The sequence below is a fragment of the Diabrotica undecimpunctata genome, chromosome 9 (genome assembly GCF_040954645.1).
Source record: "Diabrotica undecimpunctata isolate CICGRU chromosome 9, icDiaUnde3, whole genome shotgun sequence".
Taxonomy (NCBI): domain Eukaryota; kingdom Metazoa; phylum Arthropoda; class Insecta; order Coleoptera; family Chrysomelidae; genus Diabrotica; species Diabrotica undecimpunctata.
In genome coordinates, this window is record NC_092811.1 from 112,115,397 (window position 1) to 112,133,537 (window position 18,141).

General features: G+C 34.7%; 1 protein-coding gene across 2 annotated transcripts in view; it reads right to left on the minus strand.

Moving 5' to 3' along the window:
- The window catches only part of TrpA1 (Transient receptor potential cation channel A1), a 299,380-nt gene that overhangs the window by 76,617 nt on the left and 204,622 nt on the right, over positions 1-18,141 (minus strand). For both annotated transcript variants that reach the window (XM_072544022.1, XM_072544021.1), the window contains exon 5: positions 5,472-5,562. In XM_072544022.1, coding sequence (XP_072400123.1) covers positions 5,472-5,562 — 91 coding nt within the window. The remainder of the gene's footprint in view (positions 1-5,471; positions 5,563-18,141) is intronic.

Below are 18,141 nucleotides of genomic sequence, written 5' to 3' on the forward strand. Positions count from 1 at the left end.
ACAAATGGTTTCGGTCTTGGCTAAGGTTCATGTTTTGACTAAACTCGGTCGGTAATGCAGCTCCAACGCTCACCGACATTGGCGCCAGTGACTTCAGAATTAAACTTTAAACGTCTTGTCCAAGTGCCACAACCTATACTTCTGCCTTCAACTTTTTTGTTTTACTTTTTTCTAATCACTTTCATGCGCAAAACACTTTTTTTAAGATACGAAAAAGACAATCGAATTAATATTAACGAGAATGGTCCAATGCTCCATATTATGTTTCATAATGAGATAGATCCTTTTAAATTATATTTCTCTGAAATATTCTTATCTAAAAGACATAGTTAACTAATTTATCTTTTTTGTTTGACCTTAGACTTTGGAATTTGGCGGAATATATAACATTTTTTCTATTTTACTTCTTTAAATAATTAGGTTGCGTGTTTAGGACAAATAAATTAAAAGAAGATAAAGACAACGCTTGTAAGACTTAATCCTGCAACATTTCATTTGGTTTATCAGTAATCGATATACTGACTTGTATCTTGGGCCTCTCAATAAATAAAGGAAAAATCATTAAAAATAACAGACTGTTTGTAGAAAAATTAAAAAGATACGGGAAGTGGACTATTCTATGGAAAATTTAAATTACAAACTATTCTTCCACACTTCTTTGGAGGCTTAGGCTTATTTCCAAGACAGGCCAGTGATTAAAACCATCATATCTTTTGTCAGTGCAAGGTAAAGGTGACGGTCTCATTTTCTTTGGACTAGGGTCTTCATGTTCATCTTCTGTGTCCCCGTTTTCTGTATTTGGACTTTTTGTTCCACATAACAAATAATCTGCTAGTTCTATGCGATCATATAATAAATCTTTAATATCTTTTGATTTGTATTTGTTACTTCGGTAGTCGCGACGGTATTCCATCCAACTGTTACAATAGTTAAATCAAATAGATGTAGGATTACCTTCAATGTGCATTTGCGAGTTTTGAAAAATGTTCTATAATATTCCATCATCTGATCGCAGATTTCAACTCCACCCATCTTTTCGTTGTAAATTTTAATTAAGTTTGGACATGGAATCTTTACACGACTAGCATTAGCTTTATCCCATCGTTTGACTAAATGTGTGTGTTCTTGGCCAAAAACAGTAGATGCCATTAAAACGGATTTATTATCTTTCCATTTAGTGATACATATCTTCTGATCACTGCTAGTAACCTGCTCAGAATCGCCTCTTTTCAGCTGATTCTCTGTTTTAAATGTAAATCCTTTAAAACGATTGTTCATAATATGAACAATCTGTGCCATGTATTTGTAGCTCAGATAATTTGAGCAACAAAGGTATCGTCGAAAAATATCTGTCGAAGAATACAAAGCTATTAACCGGTAACGTTTCCACTAGCCAAAGGATGACTGACGGTCCGAGTCCCAGTTCTTTATTTCTTAAATTGGTACTTGTTCCTTAGTATTATTTTACGCGATAAAACGCTCCCCGCACAACGCGCCCGATGATGATGACTTTCTCAAGGAATAGCTTTACCTTTCTAATGAGTTGAAGGTGGTTTTTTACTTCTTTTGGGACTCTTTTTAAGTTACAAAAAATCTCACGCTATTTTGAAACCGTTCAGTTTAGCTGTTTCTACCTTTAATATTTGTAAATCTTATATGTTTTGCGGTCAATTTACACATAAAAATAGTGGTCAGATAACAAAAATTCCCGGAAAGCCAAATATTGGTGGAGAGTTGGGCTTTACCGTTAAAAAAAGTTTTAAAAATCCCAATTGATCGTATACTACAAAAGTTAATCGGGATCAAAGGTCAAAATTTGAGGTTTTTTGGATTTTCTCGAAAACAGTAAATTTTATCAAAAAAAAAACTTTAAATGAAGTTATAGATCTTAAAATTCTTAACAAAAATGATTTTTATGATTTGTTTCTGAAGAGTTACCGTTCCTGAGATATCACGATTCTACACTTGTATTCATAGTCAATTCCTCTTTCACCACCTTATCCCATTGTAGTTTCTTATTTCTCGTCCTCCTGCCAGCCTCTTTACGACTCACTTTATCACATACTCTTTCCTCATGTCTTTTACTTCTTGGGTCACCTTACTTGTCTTGCTTGAACCGTTCTTCACCATTATTCTTCACATTAATCTTTAAACTTAAACTTCATCATTAAAATTAAACTTCATCATTTATTTTCACCCATCCATTCGATAGTTTCAGTCTGTTGACTCCATTATCACCTATACTACACATTTCACTTAACCAACTCAGATAAGCAGTCAATCTAATCGCTTCACAGTTAACTTAACACATAGTCTCTATTATTTCATTCTTTCTCAAATACATATTCATATACATATCATTTTGTCTGGTTTTCCATTTATATATTTTAATTACCTAACTTTGTTCATGCCGTTCATAACAACATATTATTCAATTTCTTATGGTATTTAACCAACATTTTACATTTCCTCTTTTTTTTTAAATTTTATTCATTTTTCTCAGCTTCATTTATATTCATTTTAACATACTTCACTATAATCTAATATTTATACTAACACAACTACAATATAATAATAGTTAGAATATCATATTCTGTTATCAACCACCATTACCCAATCAAAATGTATTAACTTCAATATCACTGGATTTCAGCCTAATCTTTTAGTATATACTACTTTCTATACCATTTCTTACACTATTATGTGTACAGTACTACATCACTTCCGTTCATTTTCTACCTTAATCAATTTTCATAATACTTATGATGTCATAGATTCAACCTCAAACATTATTTCCACTAATTTAATAACTTAATTGTTTTTTCAATAATAGAGATTTGCAGATTTAAGACAATAAATCTTCTTCTTCTTGCAGTACTGCCTGCTATCGGAGGTTGGCTACCATCACAGCAATCTTCACTTTGTTGGCTGCAGGTCTGAACAACTGTATTGAACTGCACCCATACCACTCCCTTAAATTTCTCAACTAGGAAATCCTCCTACGTACCACATTTCTCTTTCCCGAGATTTTTCCTTTAATTATGAGTCTAAGCAGAGACTACTTTTCTCCTCTCATTATGTGGCCCAGATATTCCAGTTTTTTCGTTTGTATGCTTTTTATGACTTCGAATTCCTTCCCCATCTTTAGCAGAACATCTTGATTTGTTACTCTTTTTGTCTATGGTATTTTCCACATTCTCCTGTAACACCACATCTCGAATGCCTCAATGTTTTTGATGTTTATCTTTTTCAGTGTCTAGGCTTCCATGCCGTACAGCAGAACGGAGAAAATAATAGCACCTTAACATTCTCGTTCTTAAGTTTATATTTATGTCCCGGCTGCACAGGAACTTTTTCATTTTGACAAACGATTGTCTTGCTATCTCTATTCGCCTCTTGATTTCTCTTGTCTGGTCATTAGTATTAGTGAAGCAAACCCCTAAATATTTGTAGGACGTAACTCTTTCAACTGGCTGATTATTTATGGTTAAATTCACATTGGTGTATAGCTTCTTTGTTACAATCATGAATTTAGTCTTTTTGATATTCAGTTTTAGACCATATTTTTTGGTATGGGTGTTTATGTTTTTCATCAAAAACTGTAAATTTGCTAGGTTATCTGTTACTATTAGCGTGTCATCAGCGTATCGTATATTGTTAATTAACTCTCCGTTAATGTTCATACTAATGTTTTGCTCTAGGAGCGCTTCCTGACATATCGTTTCGCTATATATATTGAATAATAGTGGAGAAAGCACACAACCCTGACGCACACCTCGACGAATCTCAATTTCTTTGGTTAACTCATTATCAACTTTGATTTTTGCTGTTTGTTTCCAGTACAACCTGGATATAATGTTAATGTCGCGACTGTCGATGTTCTTGCTTCTTAGGATTTCATACAGCTTTTGGTGTCTGACTTTATCAAAGGCCTTCTCAAAATATATGAAACCTACGTAGAGGTCTTGGTTTACATCCAAACATTTTTGCATTAACACACTCAGACCAAACAAAGCTTCACGTGTTCCCAGTCCACCTCTGAATCCAAACTGTGTGGCGCTTATGTCCTCTTCTAATTTATTAAATATTCTTTTGTGAATTATTTTTAAAAATACTTTTAGTGTGTGGCTCATCAATGCTACAGTTCTGTGGTCTGAACACTCTCTGGCGTTATTCGTCTTCGGGATTGTGACAAAAGTAGAGGAGAGCCATTTCTTTGGTATGATGCCTGTTCTATAAATTGTGTTAAAGAGGTTCACCATTATTTCAAGTTCGTCGGCGTCTATTAGTTTCAACAATTCTACAGGAATTTCATCTGGTTCTGCAGCTTTACCCCCTTTTGTGTTCCTTATGGCATGTTCTACCTCGCTTTTTAGGATTTCAGGCCCTGTTGTGTCGTCTGTAGGTTCTGCCACTGCTATTTCTGGTCTTTCGTCTGCAAAAAGTTCTTCAATGTATTCTGTCCATCTTGCCAGTTTTTAATTTAAATCTGTAATTATTTTACCTTTTTTGTTCTTTACTATGGATGCTTGTTTCACAGACAATAAATATTATCATTTAAATGAATTTAATTCTAACTAAAGTTTTTCATTAATAAGATATTAGATATTATTACAAAAAATTTTATAATTTTAAAAATTACATTAGTCTCTGAACATACCCATACCTCGTCATGTTAATGCTGTCTTCTTGAATTATATTTCCTGTCACCTCAGCCAGTTGGTCTGTGTCGTTTTAACTGACAAGAACCACGTGTTCAAGTCGAGCAAAGAAACATGTTGCTCTTTAAGTATTAAATTTTTATCCAATGTCATCGACCTAGAGTCACATTAGAATTTAAATTTGGAGCAATGTACAACCATATATTGATGTCACAGCTACAATTTTAGTGTTTAATTACAAAAGAAGGCACTGAGGATGATCTGATCTAGATCGAAAACGTCACGTTATGCTCCTGTATAAATTTTGACGACATTTTAAAAAAAAAATCTAATTATATGCTTTATACCTAAATTCAAATGTGAATTGTTTTACTTCTGTATAAGTTTTTTAAATATATTTTTATTTACTCCTGCTAAAGTAACCATGCTAAATAGGCCGTAGAAGGGACCCATTAAACTCAGAAATCTGGACGATGTGTAGGACGATTTAAGGCAGATTGGAGGAAGGAGATGGAGAAAACAGACACTCGACAGGAAAGGATGGAAGAATGTTTTGAGGTAGGCCAGGGCTCACGAAGGGCTGTAGCACCAACTGATGATGATGATATTTTTATTTAAATTTAACTTGTGTTTTACTGAGTTTGGTGTGTTATATTGTCTACCCATCACAATACCAGTTTCCTATATTTTATAATATTGTCAGCCATAAATAAATAAAATAAATTCAAAAGAAAGAGACTTCAAATTTTGTGAGATGGACATTTATCCTCTTAGACCACTATCTACCTACATTTAAGGATAATTACTTACTTGTCTAACAGAAAGTCAACAGCATCCAAAGCCTCATGTTCTACAGCTACATGTAAAGGAGTATTCCTTGCATTGTCGAGGATGTTTAAATCTAAAAAAGAAAATAAAGTTATGAACAACTATTGTACTGAGAAATAAGCTGGAAAGAATTCTCATATACAGGATTTCTAAAATTTTTATTTCTTCTCTCTAGCCAAGATTACGTTCAGGAAATTTACATGGTGGACAATGTATTTCCATTTTTAAGTATGTAGCAATTAGTAACCATTTTTTAAAATTAGACAGCCTTAATTGTTAAAGAAACTATTTAATAATTATTTTGATGTGATCTCGTGGGTGTTTTAATTAATTTTACATTAGCAAGGAATACCTTGCTAGAAATAAAGATAAGATCATATGCAATCAGATCGATTATATATTAATTACTGAAAGATACCAAAATTTAATCAAAATAAACCATGTGAGCCCGCTTTGACAGATCAGTGCTGGCTCTCGTTCGTTCCACTAAACCCGGTCAGGAAATTGAACCAAGAACGAGGATGAGAACTCAAATTGGGGGGCTGTGTGCTCCTGTATCATAGAGAGCACAGGACAACAATCGAAGGCCTGTCTCCAGATGATACACCCTACCATTAATTCCTAACCAACCAGTATACACAACAGTTAAGATGATAGGCTGCCATCATGGCTTCGTGCTCTGCAATAAGATGTAGAGAAGGTAAATCCAGGAAAGCCTCAAGAGCTACTGTAAGTTGTCTCCTCATGCTGTCTCCTCATGGCTTCTGAGATGCCAACGCATGCCAACCGCTGGAGGTGAGTAAGCTGGGCATTAGCTGAAGCCAGTCTAGCCTGGGGCCACCACACAATAGCCGCATAAGTCAGGATAGGCCTTATTATGGATTGATACATCCAATATAAAATTTTTGGCTGTAGACCTCATTTTACTTTGAAAGCTCTTCAGTAGGCTCAGAAAATTACCGTGGCCTTGCTAACCTTGGCATCGAGATGTTCTTTCCATGAACGTTTAGAATCAGGATCACTCCTAAGTACTTCACTGACTTGGAAACCGATACAGTTTTACCATAGAAGGTAAGCTCCCTTGTAGGTCAGATGGCCCTTTATCGAGTAAACAGAACCACAGTAGTCTTCGTAAAATTAACCCCGAGTGCCTGCTACCGGCACTCAACTGCTATTCGTCAACGAGCCCGAGGCTTACCTGGCTGACCTCGTGGAACGTTCCCGAGAAGAGTCCCTCAACTAGTATAAATATGTCATCGGCGTAGGCTTGCGCATATATACCTTGTTCTGGCTGTCGCTCAAGAAGGATATCAACCACCAGGCACCACAACAAGGAGGACAAAACTCCTCCCCTTACAAGCCGTTTTGTTATAATCTTCATGAATAGTTTTTATGTATGAGAGAGCAAACTAATATGGGAGAACAAACAAAGCAATAAGAATTCTCATTAATATTACTTTTAACCTTTAAATCCGATTAATATGCTACTACATATCTTCCATATTGCAGTATGGATAAATTGGATGGAATAAATAATGAGTGAGATAGTTTAACACCTAATGAAAAAAAAACACAGAAAAATCGAAAACAACAAAAATTCCAAAGGTACAAAGTTTCGATCATTTGTTGAGACATCCAGAAAAGTATAACTTTCTACACCTTATAATACAGGACAAGATCACTGGAAGAAAAGCAAGACACTTGTATCTGCTGCGTATACAGTGTCCCTCTCTTCATATCCAGAAAACATCTCGAACATCCCTTCATATGCTGCACTCTCAACACCCTAGCCCTTTCACTATTATGGTAATCTTATAGTAGTGTAGCCCTGTGTGGAAGTATTTTTTTGGTATATTCAAATATGATTTATGAGATATGTGAAAAAAATATGTTGAAAATCTGCTGCAGGTGGTCATTTTACTTACTTTTTGTTAGACGCGAATTAGCGTCCTCCGCACATTTTTGGAAATTTCGCATAAACTGCAGAAAGCGCGAAATCGCGTCCCAATAAACGTTAATAAAAAACTAATTATACTCCACCAAATTCATTTTGTAGCTCAAAAAATATTTTGTCTAAGTTTGTATATTCTTCTGTATATTGTCTGTATATTGTCTAATTTTGTATAAGTAAATAATACTAAAAAAAAACAAATTTATTTTTTATTAAAAAAAAAATACAAAAAAAACAAATATTTGGAATTTACGGAATGTAATGCAAAATTCATTAAACAGTGACTTCTCAAGAAAAACCTGCTTAATTAAATTTTTTTAAATTCAAAGATATTATGTTCATTTAACCCGGCACTACATATGTGGGGTTTCACAAACCCCAGCTCCCAAATATCGCTCTTAAAATAAATCAAACGCAGACTTATGCGCACGTCCACCCCAATAGCTTCCCAAAAATGTCCCCACCATCGAATTCAGGCGTTATCTCAGTACATTGTAGGCAGTGAGTGAAGTTACACGCGCCTGAAACGCTCTGGGGTGTGTTAAACCCCACCTATGTACTCACGTTTGCAATTTTGACATTATAAGTAAGTTTTTTTATTTTTGACTTATTTGAATCTGCATATTCAATTGTTTAATTTTTTAGCTAAAATATCATGTCATACGAAGCGGAACAGAAAAAGCTTGAAGCTCTATGGGCTAAAATTGATGACGATGCCATCGAATCGGGAAGCGATGACGATATTGACCATATCTCTGAAAGCGACCACAACACCGACTCGGAGCAGGATATCGCAATAGAAGATGTAGTTTCTGACGGAGATTTAGACATGGAGACATCAAAAACAGAACTTCAGAATGAGACGGAAAATAAAAGCACTGACGGACCTCCAAGAAACGAAGAAATGTATCTCGGAAAAGACGGAACACAATGGAACAAACTTGCTTCAAATAATAAACGGGTTCGAACAATATCAGAGAACATTATTACTCATTTGCCGGGTGTGAAGCATTATGAAAAAAATGCTAAACGTGCTTTAGATTGTTGGCAATTGTTTTTTGACCGACAAATGATCGAATACATAGTGCGCTGGACCAATCTCAAAATTCAACAAAAATCAATTGCATATCAAAATAAATGCATGGTGAAACCAACCAATGAATGTGAAATTAAAGCATTTATCGGACTTCTTTATTTAGCAGGTATGTTTCACTCTAATCGTCAGAATTTGAGAGACTTATGTCAAACAGATGGGATTGGTGTCGATATATTCCGCAATACGATGTCTATAAATCGTTTTCAATTCCTGATGGTCTGTCTTCGGTTCCATAACATCGAGAATCGTAAAGACAGATTGGCGATTGACAAATTAGCTCCAGTTCGTGGAATTCTGGACAAATTTATTGAAAATTGTAAGCAGGCCTACATTCCTTCTCAATATGTGACGATAGATGAGAAGTTGGAGTCTTATCGTGGAAGATGTGCTTTCAAACAGTACATGCCCAACAAGCCTGCAAAGTATGGTATCAAAGTGCAAGCCCTAGTTGATGCCCGTTCGTACTACGTTTTAAATTTGGAAGTGTATGCAGGAAAACAGCCAGAAGGTCCCTACAGTGTTAGTAATTCCCCAATAGATATAGTAGAGAGGCTAATACAACTTATTTCTGGTTCCAACCGAAATGTGACCTTTGACAACTGGTACACTAGTTATGAATTAATGATAAAATTGCTGAACGAGCATAAACTTACGTCAGTAGGCACGCTGAGAAAGAACAAACGATGCATCCCAGTATAATTTTGGACAGTCCAGAACAGAGAACAAATGACATCTTTATTTGGCTTTCAGAAAGATATTACACTTTTATCGTATGTGCCGAAAAAAAAAAAAAATAAAAACGTCCTACTGTTGTCCACCATGCACCATGATGGAGCTATTGATGAAGCAACTGGCGATAAAAATTTACCAGAAATAATAAGCTTCTACAACTTTACTAAAAGTGGAGTAGATGTAGTTAATGAACTGTCTGCATCATATAACGTATCTAGAAACTCACGGAGATGGCCTCTTACGATCCTGTTTTCTCTCTTGAATACAGCCGCCATAAATGCTTTGGTGATATACAGAGAAAACAATCAAGATTTCAAACTTGCCAGAAGATTGTTTATCAAAATGTTGGGCTTTGAATTGATCCAGGACCACATATCTGAAAGCAAAAATAATCTAAGAATACCAAGGAGTATTCGTCAAAACATTGCACATTTTGGCCAAGATGCCCCTTCAGTGCCAGCTGCCAAGATTCCAAAACTCATTGGAAGATGTTCAGTATGTCCAAGAAGCCGAGATCGGAAAACTAAATATTTCTGTTCAAACTGTGAATCATTACTGTGCCTGGAGCATGCTGTCATAAGTTGTCAAAATTGCATGAATTCAAATAGCGATTAATTTTTTTTCTTTCACTGTACAACCGGGCAGAGCTTTTCCTTGTATTATTTTACTATTAGATTTTCATTTACTATTGTATTTTTGATCATATGGTGTTTATATTTTTTGGTAAGATTATGCTTATGGAGAATTGCCTATTATTAGTTTATTTTTAATTTCTTTTGAATAAAGGTGTTCTGATTATTTTTTTTTGCTTAAATAGTCCTTAGATGATCACTTCAGACCATGAAATTAGACAACATATAAAAAAACTGCCAGAAAAAATTCTGATTTTCTTAGAAATTGGGGTTTGTCACACCCCACATATGTACTAATGACAGAAAAATCCACGTATGTGACGCCGGGTTAATAATAATAACCAGTGTTGCCATTTATGATAAAAAATAGCATAAAAGAAATTTTCATCATGCTATCAAAGTTAATAAGAATTTGTATGTATTGATCTGTAAAAAAATATATCACTGGATATTACCAAGTAAATAAAACAGAAATGAAATGAAAATAAGTAAACTAAATAAAAAATTTTTGTGTAACATGGTCATTTATATTGTGTTAGGGAGTATTCAGCAAACTTTTTTAATCAGATGAATCTAAAAAGACTTTTAAGTTCAATTTCTTACACATCAGTATGTCCGTGGGATACATTTATTTCATGAAAATCTCAATCATCAAGCTCGAAACTTTATTTTTTGAAGAGGTAAACTTCTCTTTTTGGCAATGAAAGTTGATTTGTACCTCTTTACTTTTGTGCTTGACATTTTTTTTGAAGTTTTCTTTTCAAAAGATTTGAGATATTAGATTATTTTGTTAAAGCTTCGGACGTTAACGTAATATTAGAGTTTCTGGATATTTGCTATGTGATTTATAAAATATATAATACAAAATTAGGCCATGAATTGAACTGTTTTTTTGCTATTTTTGTCTATCAATAGATATATTAAACATAATTTAAAATAGCACAAATGTACACACAAAAAAGTTTTTAAATTACCAAATTAAAATTTATTTTCTGTAATATCTCGTAACTGTTTTATATTTTCTAATAAAAATAGACTATAATTTGAATATTGTTACTTTGAATAATCTAAAGAAAGAACGTACAAATGAACAAAACAGATACAGTAAAAATCTGTGAAAATTAGAGTTGCTTAAACGCACAAATCCAAAAAGAGTTAAAAAAAGAGGAACAGATTCTTACCCTTAGATTAATATTTCTGGAATGATTTTTAGGGTTGCACTGCACATGAATTGGCTCCCGTTTGCAGGTAATAAGCTCTCTACTGATAAAAATGTTTGCGTGAATTGGCTCCCGATGAAATTCTTGGAAATTGAGGTAGGTAGGGATTTTATTGGAATTGATGGCCATTTAAAAATTGGATTTTTCCATCATTCTTTAAATCCGTATAAACTTCACTGCAAACTTATTTCAAATTAGTTTACTGATAGTTTTGCGTCTTGCTTGTACTTGATCATAACGTCGTAGAAAATTTAAGCTACTGAAATGATAAGCGAACAGGGAAAACCCATGCTAGTGTCGAACAGTTTTAAATATAATTTCCACAAGTTGCCATGACTTAATTTTTTTGCCTAGTCCTCTTCAGCACACTATCTTTCCTTTACTTATTATTTGGAGCAGATTATATTTGTTATTTCTCATTATATAGCCTAAGTACGAGGTATTTCTTTTCATAATCGTTGTTATAAATTCTTAGTCTTTATTTACGGTGTTGTAACGTTAAAAACGTCACATCTTTATTAATTTATATTTATATAATTATTTTATTTTAATTTCTTTATTAATTTATTAATTCCTTTACATCCAGTTTCGTTTTACTATTTTTTCTTCAAAAAGTAGTTGGCGCCCTCTGTCTTTCTTTTCTTTCTCTTTCTTTACGGCAGAATTCATATTTGCCTTCTCTTTCTCTATCCGGTAGACTAAATATTCTGTTCTATGTTGACAGAAAAGCTAATTCCATCATAGACGTACATCCTATGACATCTGTGCTAACTTCATTTCAGTCTCCCACTTACTTTCTGTCAATCAGCTTTTCTGACATAGTGGGATATGTTTTTTGTCTATAATTAAAATCTATAAAAGAATTCTCTCACTTCTTCCTAAACCACGTTTCCAGTTATATGTATGTAGGAATCTTAACAGAATTTAACTACGTAATAATAATTAATTAATTTGTTCAACTCAGGAGGACCTAACCATCTAATTGGGAGGCCACACAATTACTCATCGATGTCACAAGTATCGCAAATTTATTTATTGTAAAGCCTTGGCAGAGTTGATGGTTTTTTCGTCACATTTTTAATAAATTTGATTAGTTACATAATTGTTTTATTTACTATTAGCTAAGGGTTTATGGTTTAATTCTTAGTTTAAGACAAGACGAACTCACACTTGAGATACTGAGCTAGGCGAAGCATAGGCGATAAGCTCCCATGGTTGATTGAGGTATTATTTTTATAATAGTATTTCAATTCTCTTTGGTAGTCTTATTGCTACACATTGGCGCCAACGTTACTTGTTTTATTCGAAGAATTGGGCTCTGAATTTTTGGTTTGGTAGCAAATATACAAGCTTTAATAAATACTTGTTTTATTTATTTTTATATGTGTCCATATTTTCATTATTTGCAGTTAATTTTAATATTTCCATACTTTTGACTATTTTTATATACATTACTTTTCACATGTTGAAACATTGTTTCACGTGTTTTCACTTTTCAAATTTTATATATTTCAGCATATTTGATTTATATTTTATACTCAGATATTTTTACATTTTTTTTTATGATGATAGGTACTTTTATATTGATTTAAGAGGTCTGTTTTTTTTAACTTAACCAGTTTTTGTGTATAGCGTACTTTAATTACTTTCTTAATTTTTTTTTAAATTATTTCTTCAAGATGCTACCTAAACATCTAAATACAGATGTATTATCATATGCCATTCTTATTAGGAATGTATTTGTCCCAAGTATAGTAGAGGAAAAACGAAAGATTCTTACTGGACTTCTTTCTTAGGAAGACAGTAACCGTAGTTTTTCTGATGTTTCGGTCAATTTATATTTTGATGTTGATTACCAACAAGCTTTAGCTTCCTATTCTGATCTGTTATCTCCCGTATCTAATTATTCAGGTACAAAATCTGATAGCAGATTCAAAGCTTTTAGTTCTCGTTTAACTCATTTGTCTGGTAGAATCTCCCTTCTACAGACAACTTCTGAAGATGAAGAAAAATTTAAAAAAGCTATCCGCTATGATTTATTAAAATTAAAGGCTACTTTGTCTGATATTGTTGATCAACCTGATATTGTGGACCAATCTGTTGCTTCTACTTCTGATAGAGTAAACTTTAATTATTCTCAATCTTCAACCTCATCTGTTAAGTCTGTTCCTGTTTATAAATAAGGTATTAACAAATTTTCTGGTAAAGAACCTCTAATTCCATTTCTGGAACAGATTGAAACCTTTAAGTTTTCTAGAAACTGCACTGATGAAGATTTATTCATCTCTGCAGGAGATTTATTTGAAGGTGCTGCTTTTACTTGGTGGCATAATCATTTCACAAAAAAATCTTTTAATTCATGGTATGAATTAATTGCTTCCTTAAATAAAACTTATTTACCATACAATTATGAAAGAAATTTGTGAGAACAAATACGTTCCACAAAACAGTCTTTTAAACAACCGGTCTCTGCATATATTTCTTATATGGAGTCTTTGATGCTCCGGTCTTCAAAATCAATTCCGGAAGGTGAAAAAGTGGATGAAATCATTAATGGTCTTCTTCCTGATTATGTTAAGGCTTTTGCTTTCCAGGATGTGGAATCAGTTGCAGACCTTACAATGTATTGTAAGAGATTTGAAGTTGCTCTTACTATTTCATTTCGCAGCAAATTTTCTGTTGAGTCTCTTTCTTCCTCTGCTAGAGTGTTTAAAACTGTTCATACAGAAGGACCATATTTATATTGTTAAAATTGGGTTTTAGACCAATAAGACAAATTTCATCAATTTTTCTAATCACAATTAGTTTTTTGAAGATTTATTGTCAGTCCCCTAACTTCACTTGCATTATTAACTGTCTGTAACTGTATAAATCTGTCTATAACTCTGTCTATTTATAGTATATTTTGTAATTTTTGTCTTCTATTTTTTCTGCTATCAGTACGGTATCGTCTGCAACTTGATATTGTTAATATATTTACTATTTATTTTTATATTAATTACGGCACTGTTTAATAAATTTTTTTCTCAAGAATAATATAAGCTTTCATTAATATTCTAACCTTTAATTCATTCTTACATGGACCATAAACTTGACTTCAACATCTTGGTTTAATTCTCATAAATTGAATGTTTTGCAATGATATTTAATGTGAATTGTTGTGTTTGCCTAATAAACTTTTTGTACAACTAATATTTGGTCGAGAATATGTTGTATTTAGTTTTTTTTTTATTTATTTACGCTGTAACCACAAGGGTTATTAGCGACCTACAAAATATAATACAGGTAAAGTTAGAAAAAATTACAATAAATGATAGCGTCCTGAGTCTTTAAGACAACTTATTGTGTTTTTAATGTTCATGTTTTTCCCTAAGGCTTCCTTTATATTATTTGGGATAGTGTGCTTTCCTCTTGCTGCTTCATATGTTTTGCATTGAGTTAGTATATGCTTCACGGGGAGTGTTACTTGACATTTTTCACACATTGGCGGCACAGTTCACGTAAAGAGGTGTTTATGTGTAAAGTTCCTGTGTCTTAGTCGCAAACGTGTTATTCTCACTTGGTCGTGCCTAGTCGCTGTGAGTTGGAGCCAGGTAAGTATTAATCTTAGGAATTGGTATTAACCAAGGTGTAGAAGTTAGGAAATTTGTTGGTAGAATTTCAGGAAATTCAAGATGTAGGTCATGAAGGTTTCTTCTAACTCTTTCGTAAAATGATAGATCCAGTCTTGTTGTAGATTTCATATCAGGGCTAGGAGCGATAACGCCCAACAATCTAATACAGAAAGCGACCCAAAACAAAGAAGCCTACGATGTTACTATAACATAATTACGCAAATTATAAAGAAAAAGGAGACGCTAGAAAGAGCGAGACAGGAACAGGGTGGTTGAGGTAACAAATTACATAATACGCTGTCATGAGTTCTTTACAGCTCGGCTGCACGACGGAATAGACGGCAGCTTTACAGCCAGATCTGTAATTATATTACGTACGTAGTTTTCACGACCCCATGCCTCTTTTAATTTACATTCCTTCCTTGTCAGGCTGAACACACCTGCACTTTTTATGAACTCATATTTTGTTTCCCCACAATACCGTCTCTGCATATCATTTTAAGTGGTTCTTATCGTTGTTAGGTAAGAACCCTTTTTACAATTTTCTCCCAAATTTTCAGACTGCACAAGGCATCTCAATGTTTCGTTCACCGATTGAACTCGTCCGGGGGTGCCTTGTCCGAAGAAGGGGTGGTTTTTAGTTGGTAGGCGACTGGTCAGGAGTGCATGTGGCGCATATAATCCATACTTTGGATGCTATGTCCTAGCATGTGCTCCTTTCCGGATCGAATCCAACAGTTCTAGGGACATCTTCCCTAGTCGGTTTAGAACCTTTCCACCTCAGTCCAAAAAAAAAAGTCTTGTTGTAGAGAAAGTGTCTTAGAAGCGATCTGTGAACGTATTGGTATAAGTAGGGTGTTCTTTATTACTAGCTATTTTAGAAGCATATGAGATAGAAAGGTATTTGCATCGTAAACTTAGGGGTGGTTCTCCTGTTAAGCATTGTAAACTTTGAACTGGTGTCGTTCGAAACGCACCTATTCGTAGAGCTGTGTTTTAAACAGTTTCTAAGGTTTGTCTCTAATTTAAAATAGTTAAGCGGCTAACATTATTGCAAACGTATAGTGAATATTGATAGGGAAAAAAACTATTCTCTCAGATTCAGATCCAAAAATGTTTATTGCTTTAAATTACAGTAATTGCTTATAGTAATTGCTCTCCTAATGAAGCAAACATTTATTCCCCCATGACCGTTGGTCGACTGGGGATCTTGTTTAAATATGCCTTCAGAGTTCAGGTTAAAGAGTAATGGGGACATGACACAGCCTTGTCGGACACCAGATTTTTTCGGTTTAGCTTTATTTTCTGTAGTTCATACACCAATTTTTTAAGCTTTGGGGCTTGGCAACGGAATACTTGAAAGAATCAGACATTTCGTGTAACTTAATATTTCTTTGTTGGACTTCAAAGACGGTGACGATTGTTTTGCGATTGCATACCATGTGGGCCGAAAGAAGTACGTCTCCACAAAGAACGATGAATTTGTTCGAAGGTTTCCATTCAAAATTCAATCATTTGTTTTATACTTGTCATCCGAACATTTAGAAATTTTTGAAGGTTCTGAAAAATATTCAAATATATACCTTTATTAATGTAAGAAGTAGTAGAATCCTTAAAAGAGTATACCGAAAACCAACACGTCTTAAAAGAAATTTTATTGAACATCAAATACGTCTTTTACACCGATTCTACCGATTCTGCACTGCATTATGTAGTGGGAAGAATTGAAAGATCGCTGGATAATAAAGAATCCACCTTACGTATATTCATAGGCATTGAGGGAGCGTTTGATAAAACCACATTCCCAATCATCACCCAACAGCTCAACGTCAGGAATGTTCCCCTGGCCATAATCGAATGGATATTCAGTATGCTCCCTAATAGAGCAATAAGCATAAATGTAGAAGACCTTTCTGTTAGAGGCATGGATACGAGGGGGTGTCCACAGGGAGGGGTGCTATCACCACTACTCTGGAACATAGTTCTAGATACCCTGGTTGACCAACTCAGCAGCAACGGTTTCTACACAATAGCCTATGCAGACGATATTGCTATCCTGTAAAGCGGTAAGTTTGAGAACACAATATGTGAGAGATCTTCAAGTTGCTCTCCGACTAATAGAAACATGGTGCAAGGAACACTCATTATCTATAAATCCTAAGAAAACAGAGATGGTCTTCTTTCCAGGAAAAGAAGAATCACGGGCTTAATACCCCCAAGGATTCTAAACTACAGTCTAAATTTTTCTGACGAGGTAAAGTGCCTTGGTATTACCCTTGACAGGAAGTTAACATGGAACTCACACTTAGATGGTAGAGCTAAAAGAGCATATATTGCCTATGAGCAGTGTCGACGAACGGTCGGGCGCACCTGGGACCTCACGCCCAGGGTGATCGCCTGGGTCTACACCGCTATCATTACGCCAATGCTAACTTACGGAGCTATTGCTTCGGTACCAAAACTGCTACAGGCAACAGCGATTAACAAACTAAACCATACTCAGCGGATAGCTTGCATAAATATAACAGGTGCCATGAAAACAACACCAACTGCTGCAATGAAGTTGATCATTGGCATCACGCCTCTAGATATATGTCAAAGTGGTGACAATGATGCGACTGCGCTCAGCTGGTTCAAACTTTGATGTGGGAATGGGACAATTGAGAGCTCGTTTCTGGCGAGGAGAGCTAGATGCGTTATCACTGCTACAGGCAGGCTGCGACTCAATTTGTTTGTTTGTCTTTAACAAACCCTACAAAATTGAAACAAGACAGTATATGGAGACAAACGTGGCAAATGCCTATTGCATATACACCGATGGCTCCAAAATGAAAGAAGGCTCAGGATGCGGGATATACTCCAGATCACTGAACCTAAGAATAAAGTGGGCAATGGGCAAAAATGCCAGCGTAGTTCAGACAGAACTGACTGGTATCTCCATAGCAACAAAAGAGATAACCCAAAAAGGTATAGCAGGGAAAACTATAATGATCTGCGCAGATAGCAGACAAGCGCTACTAACCTTGAATAGACCACGTGTCCCATCAGGTTTAGTAATGGAGTGTCACGAGTCACTAACTCAAGCTTCGGATAGAAATACCATCATCCTGAGGTGGGTTAAAGGACACAATAGGAATAAAGGCAACCGCATTGCTGACCAATTATTTAGGAAGGCGGCAGGCCTAAGACTCTTAGAACCTAGGGATCTTTTTGGTTGGTCAACTACAACAATCGCGTAAATTGTTAAATGTCACTCCCATACGCAAACCGTAAAAAGATGGGAAGAAGGAAAAGGATGTAAACTTGTCAGGGTAACACTAAGTAATCTTGAAGAGTGAACATCAAAACAAAGCAACAACTAAGCAAACACCTCCACACACTGGGGCTAGCAGACACACCTCTATGTA